Genomic DNA, 6,198 nt, shown 5'->3' with positions numbered 1-6,198 from the left:
AAGTCCCAGAGGTCTGGGTCCTCACAGGCTCCTCTCAGAGGGTCCTCGGGCTTCCAGGGTGAAGACTCCACTTTCATCTCTGCCTTGGTTCCGCCTCCCGGCCTGTGCCATCTCCACGGAGTTCGCTCTTCCTTTCTGCGCACTACGCCAGGTCGGCCCAAGGGTCCACCGTTCTGTCCGCAACACTAGGTGTGTGTCTAAGTCATCAAATTGATACTGTGACAATGCTAGATATTAAAACAAATTAAAAGTATTCAACTTTATGACTAAACTAAAAGAACAGCTTTAACTCATTATTTCTTTCACTATTCTAAATTATCAAGTCCAATTAATCCTTCAAATACTCCTCAAATTAAACTCACTTACGGGTCTATCCTGTAAAGTGCGGCCGCGTTTACCCTGCTTCTTAGCCGCTTTTTACTCACTTTCCGGCCGCGTTAGCCCTTCCTGCGATCCCGAATCCATTTTAACCTATTCCTACCGCGTCCTAAAATCCCCGCTCAACCCCTTCCGCTCGCGGCATGGATATTGCATGCAAACGAGCAAATTAGCTATTCCCTAGCATCCTGTAACCCGCGCCCCGACTATCGCTATCTTTCCCTGCCTTTTTGTCGCGCGTTTAACCTGCAAACTTACCGCCTACACTGACCCCTGCGGTAGAGGCAGGGGTAAGGGTAGGTGGAAAGCTTTCCCCCAGCCCCCGCTCACCTGCCCCCGCCGCGATCATGGGTGCCGGTCTCCGGGGCAGCCCCAGTCATCTCCCCTCCGCCCTGCTTCGGGAGGAGGGAAGAAAAGTGTGAAGCGGCGAAGCAACTTGCATCTCCGATCGGACATCTCCTGCCTCCCGTTGCCGACTTTTGGCAGCCATCCGGTTATCAGGAAGAACGGATTGTGGCTCCCCTACCTCCTCGGGAAGATGGATGCCAGCACGGAGGAAAGCGGCCCCTGTGCATGCAATCGGCCGCTCAAGACCTGACGTCGACGTTAGGCGGTACGGCATGTGATGTCACATCTTGAGCATCCAATTGCATGCACAGGGGCCGCTTTCCCCGGGAGGTAGGGGGGGGGGCCACGATTAACCTTTTAATTTACCGCCTACCTTTTACCTGGCGTTAGTGTGGCATTCGATCGGCTTCGTACCGGACAGCGCCATGGCTAACATTTGTGTTCTTGCTCTGCTGCTAATTTTCGTTCGGTGGAGGAGAAGGAGATATGCTCGTCTGAGAAACGCAGGAAATGATCGGCAGATTGGAGAGGTGAACGGTGAGGTGAGGCCGCAGCAAGAGAACCCGTCCGACCGGTGAACCCAGCTGCAAGACCGGGGGAGGTACGTGTTAAATATTTGTTAGCAGTAAAGAACGGCGTCTGTGTCTTATGGCGCCTCTACCGACGCCGGACGATGGGCCCAGAGAGATGCTCACCCGTGCTAGATGGGCCGGCAGAGATGAGAAGCCTCTTCGGATGCAGATAGATGGGCGCCATCTTATGGCATCCGTAAGGCCGTCTCTACGGCCGCGCCCGCGAACCCGTAAGGCGTCCATGAGAAGCCTCAACAGAAGAGAGATGGGCACCATCTTAGGGCATCCGTAAGGCCGTCTCTACGGCCGCACCCGCGAACCCGTAAGGCGTCCATGAGAAGCCTCTACGGAAGAGAGATGGGCACCATCTTAGGGCATCCGTAAGGCCATCTCTACGGCCACGTCCGCGAACCCGTAAGGCGTCCATGAGAAGCCTCTACGGAAGAGAGATGGGCGCCATCTTAGGGCATCCGTAAGGCCGTCTCTACGGCCGCGCCCGCGAACATCGTCCGCATTGTACTAATTGGAATAACGTCTATTTTATCTGTGTTTTACCATCTGTTGTATTCTGTGCAGGCAGGGCACCGTGCCATCTGCATGGGAGGCATTCAGCGGGCCGCCCCCCCGCCGGGACGAGTCATTTGCACGTGAACAACGCTGTTTGGAATGCGTGAGCGAGATGTTGTCCGAACCTACCGGTTGAGCTCACAGGCAATCTTGTCCCTCTACGAAGACCTGCGTGAGGACCTGGAGCCCCAGGCCAATCGACACCATGCTGTGCCAGGATTGAATAAACTTCTGTGCGCCTTAAATTTTTTTTGGTACCGGAAGTTTTCAAAACCCAGTGAGTGTGATTGCTGGTATGGTGCAGTCCTCCGTTTCACGGAACCTGTCACAGGTGTTGAAGGCAATGATGAAGAAGGTGAGGCAGTACATCGTGTATCCTACGGATCCAGCTGAACTGCAACAGATCCTCAGTGCATTCATGGGTATTGCGGGGATGCCTAATGTGTTGGGTGCTATCGACTGCACTCATATAGCGTTTACACCCAGGTTGGATGAAGAGAGTGCGTTCCGGAATCGCAAGCACTTTCATTCCATGAACGTGCAAGTGGTTTGCGATGCACGCCTTCGCATTCTAAATGTCGTATCGAACTTTCCAGGGAGCTGCCATGATGCCTACATTCTGGCACATTCATCTCTGGCCACCCAATTCCCGGAAGGAAAGTACGGGGAAGGTTGGCTGCTAGGTAAGTGACAGTTGCTACTTCCCGTGATGTGTCTGTCATGTATTCTGTTCTCAGGATGTTAAGGGTGAGCGCCATACAGTAATGTTTAGGTCTTTCATTGTTTATAGTGTTTAGCGCTGCAATGTTGTTTTCAATGCATCCCTGGTTTTTCATCCCATAGGCGATGGTGGCTATGGCTGTAAGCCTTGGTTGCTTACACCGCTACAGAACCCACGCACAGCTTCCGATCGACGCTACAATGAGGCTCATGGCAGCACCAGAAATGTGATTGAGCGTACGTTTGGAGTTCTGAAGGGGCGTTTTCGATGCCTGGATCGCTCTGGGGGTGCCCTGCAATACAGTGCAGAAAAGGTTGTGAGCATTATTCTTGCCTGCTGCATGCTGCACAATATTTGTCTGCGCTTCGGTGTGCATGCAGAGGTTGACGAGGACTTGCCACCCGATCCGCCCGTGGAGCTCGCAGCTGAAGTGGACAACACTGCACGGGGTCATGCGGTCCGACAAAGGGTCATCGACAGTTATTTCTCTTGTAAGTTTAATCTCATACATAACATTTCATTTTATTATAGAAATTAATCATATTAATCATTTATGTACCTGCTTGTCCTATTCACTCTTGCCTTTTGTTCTCTTTTTGTTTCAGAATTCGAGATTGATTTCTTTAAAATGAACAGAACATATGAACTGGAAGATGACCCCCTCCATCAACACATTAGCCGTTCACATGGACTTCTTGTACCCATATTTCTCTGTTTATTGACCCTTTATGCTCATCCTGGCCATTACCAGCCACTGAAATATTATCTGTAGCCTTTGGTTATTTATGGTTCAATAAATATCACTTGATGTGTAACATTAATATTATGGTTACTAACTTTACATCCATATCAGGTTTTCCTTTTCAGAATATGAAAGCTTTTCCCAGCACTAAAAATCTGTTTAATGTAACAACCGTATAAAACTTAGCCAGCAGTAAAAAAAACAAAAGTACACATAATCAAACTGAAAACATAACTTTTATTTAACTTTTTATGGGTGTTGGATGGAAGGAAATTGAGAGGCGAATGCTTGGATAGCACCGATCAGTGTTGCCATATTTTCTCGCTCAGCAGCCATCATTTCCGCCATATTGTCTCGCTGAGCAGCCATCATTTCAACCATACATTCTCGAAAGTCAGCTCTCAGCGATCGCAATTCATGGAGGATTGCCTCATGATGACGATCCTGTTGTGAGGTTATTCCAGCCACTAATTGCTCGCTCAGGACATCATCGCCAAAAAATGGCTCTTCGAGGTCAGGTTCCACTGGCGCTATTTCCTCAGTCACTGGCGGGTCATCCAGTTGCTGGGATGTTTCCGGGTCTTGAAATAATGGGGGGGTTGCTGGATCCTGCTGGTCCCCCAGAACGTCCATTGATTCGTGGACAGGGACATCATACAGATCCAGTGTAACCATGTCCTCTGACACTTGCTGGCTGGGGGAGTCAGCGCTAGGCAGTGGGAAAACGAATTCATCGTTGTGGCTGGATTCTTCCCTCTCACCGTCGCCATTGTCCGCTGTTTCTGTGGATTGAGATATAGAAAGAGGTCACTGTCATTCTATATTTTTTGTGAGGCAATGAATGATGCAAATAATGAATCCTGTTTCAAAATTTTAATAAAAAGTAGCACACACACATGGGTGGACCACTCATCGGCCATACAGTAAACATGCTACGGTAACCAGATTTTGCTAAATACATACCTGCACGACCTGATGTGTCCGTGATATGCTGCGTCTGGACTCCCAGGACGACCTCCTTCCTCATAGTTCGGAGAACCATCTCCTCCACCGGTGTAAGCACGATGCTGCACGGTGGCCCTCCACCGGTCCTCTTTGCAGAGGCATTGATTTTTGCGGCCTTCTCTTTGACCTCTTTCTTGGTGTCCCGTCACCGGTGCTGCACCTGCTTAACATCTCGTGGCGTCACAGAAAGTGAGCTCACATCTTGGGCAATCTTTTCCCGAATCTTTTTTTTGCTGGTCCACGAAATCTTCGACTGGAAGAGAAGGGCATGTTTTTCGCATACCGCACGACACAATACCTCTTTCTCTTCATCCGTAAAGCGCGCCTTTCGGGTTCGCTTTGGGGGTGGCTGGCTGGCGCTTGAGTCTTCCTCTTGGTGCTGCTGCACTGCATGGTCCTCTAACTCACCCATAGTGCGCTTTCCCGGCATAGTTAAACCTGAACGGTGACAAAGAGCTCGTGATTAATGGGCAGCACAGCAGACATTACATCTGTTAAAAATACTACTAAATATTGTGGCCTCTGTATAGCCTCGATGAAGAGCCATTCCACAAACGGTTGCCGCTTTCCATGCTCCACCTCCACCGTAAAATCATTTCTTTCCATGGCATCTTTTCCTGAAAAGGAGAAAACAAGAAGGCGAACACTAAACTCTACTCTTCATGCGCCCAAACATAAGTGCACATAAAAGACCTGCAAATGCACCGGGATCTACCACGAGGGACACCGAATTGAAATGAAAAAAAAAAATAAAGCGTGCTTTGCACTGCTTACCTACTTAAAGCCTTGACGATCCCCCGTTCAATTTCCAACTAAACTGTTGTACGTGTGTGTCGGAGTCCAAACGAAGTCGAAAGTAAATTCACTATTCACAGAAGCTACCTATATACACGCCCATGGTAGTAGTATGATGCTGTGCTGGCCAATGGGAAACTCCAGTTCTAGAAAGGCAACAAAAATTGTTCCGCCGGAAGCAGGAGGCAGGGCGCTGGGAAACTCCAGTTCTAGAAAGGCGACAAAAATGGCGGGAACGACTAGGGCCGCTCAAGTCAAGGGTTGAGCGGCTCTGTTGTTCCGCCGTTGAAAAATGGGGAACCGAAGGCCGCTTAAATCAAGGGTTGAGCGGCCCTGTTGTTCCGCCGTTGGAAAATGGCGAACCGAAGGCCGCTTAAATCAAGGGTTGAGCGGCCCTGTTGTTCCGCCATTGGAAAATGGCGAACCGAAGGCTGCTGAAGTCTAGGGTTGAGCGGCCCTGCTGTTCCGCCGTTGAAAAATGGCGAACCGAAGGGCCGCTCAAGTCTAGGGTTGAGCGGCCCTGCTGTTCTGCCGTTGAAAAATGGCGAACCGAAGGGCCGCTCAAGTCTAGGGTTGAGCGGCCCTGCTGTTCCGCCGTTGAAAAATGGGGAACCGAAGGCCGCTTAAATCAAGGGTTGAGCGGCCCTGTTGTTCCGCCATTGAAAAATGGGGAACCGAAGGCCGCTTAAATCAAGGGTTGAGCGGCCCTGTTGTTCCGCCGTTGGAAAATGGCGAACCGAAGGCTGCTGAAGTCTAGGGTTGAGCAGCCCTGCTGTTCCGCCGTTGAAAAATGGGGAACCGAAGGGCCGCTTAAGTCTAGGGTTGAGCGGCCCTGCTGTTCCGCCGTTGAAAAATGGGGAACCGAAGGGCCGCTCAAGTCTAGGGTTGAGCGGCCCTGCTGTTCCGCCGTTGAAAAATGGCGAACCGAAGGCTGCTTAAATCAAGGGTTGAGCGGCCCTGCTGTTCCGCCATTGGAAAATGGCGAACCGAAGGGCCGCTCAAGTCTATGGTTGGGTCACGGATAGAGCGGCTCTTTTGTTCCGCCGGAAGCAGGAGGCAGGGCGCTGGCA

At 50.7% G+C, this 6,198-nt stretch overlaps 1 protein-coding gene across 1 annotated transcript; it reads left to right on the top strand.

Moving 5' to 3' along the window:
- Positions 1–2,160: 2,160 nt before the first annotated feature.
- On the top strand, positions 2,161–3,358 carry LOC115096209 (putative nuclease HARBI1). Its single transcript, XM_029610722.1, has 3 exons — positions 2,161–2,548; positions 2,709–3,035; positions 3,192–3,358. The coding sequence occupies exons 1-3, from the start codon at positions 2,161–2,163 to the stop codon at positions 3,356–3,358; spliced, it is 882 nt and encodes a 293-aa protein (XP_029466582.1).
- The last annotated feature ends 2,840 nt before the right edge of the window (positions 3,359–6,198 follow it).

The sequence above is a fragment of the Rhinatrema bivittatum genome, chromosome 1 (genome assembly GCF_901001135.1).
Source record: "Rhinatrema bivittatum chromosome 1, aRhiBiv1.1, whole genome shotgun sequence".
Classification (NCBI taxonomy): domain Eukaryota; kingdom Metazoa; phylum Chordata; class Amphibia; order Gymnophiona; family Rhinatrematidae; genus Rhinatrema; species Rhinatrema bivittatum.
The sequence above is the reverse complement of the archived record's forward strand: the minus strand, read 5'-3'. Positions and strand labels throughout refer to the sequence as shown.

Excerpts from the sequence above, each read along its gene's own strand:
- LOC115096209 (XM_029610722.1), top strand. The coding sequence starts at position 2,161 with ATGGTGCAGTCCTCCGTTTCACGGAACCTGTCACAGGTGTTGAAGGCA. Across the intron at positions 2,549-2,708 it reads CGGGGAAGGTTGGCTGCTAG|GCGATGGTGGCTATGGCTGT; the intron begins GTAAGTGACAGT and ends TTCATCCCATAG. Across the intron at positions 3,036-3,191 it reads AGTGGACAACACTGCACGGG|AATTCGAGATTGATTTCTTT; the intron begins GTCATGCGGTCC and ends TTTTTGTTTCAG.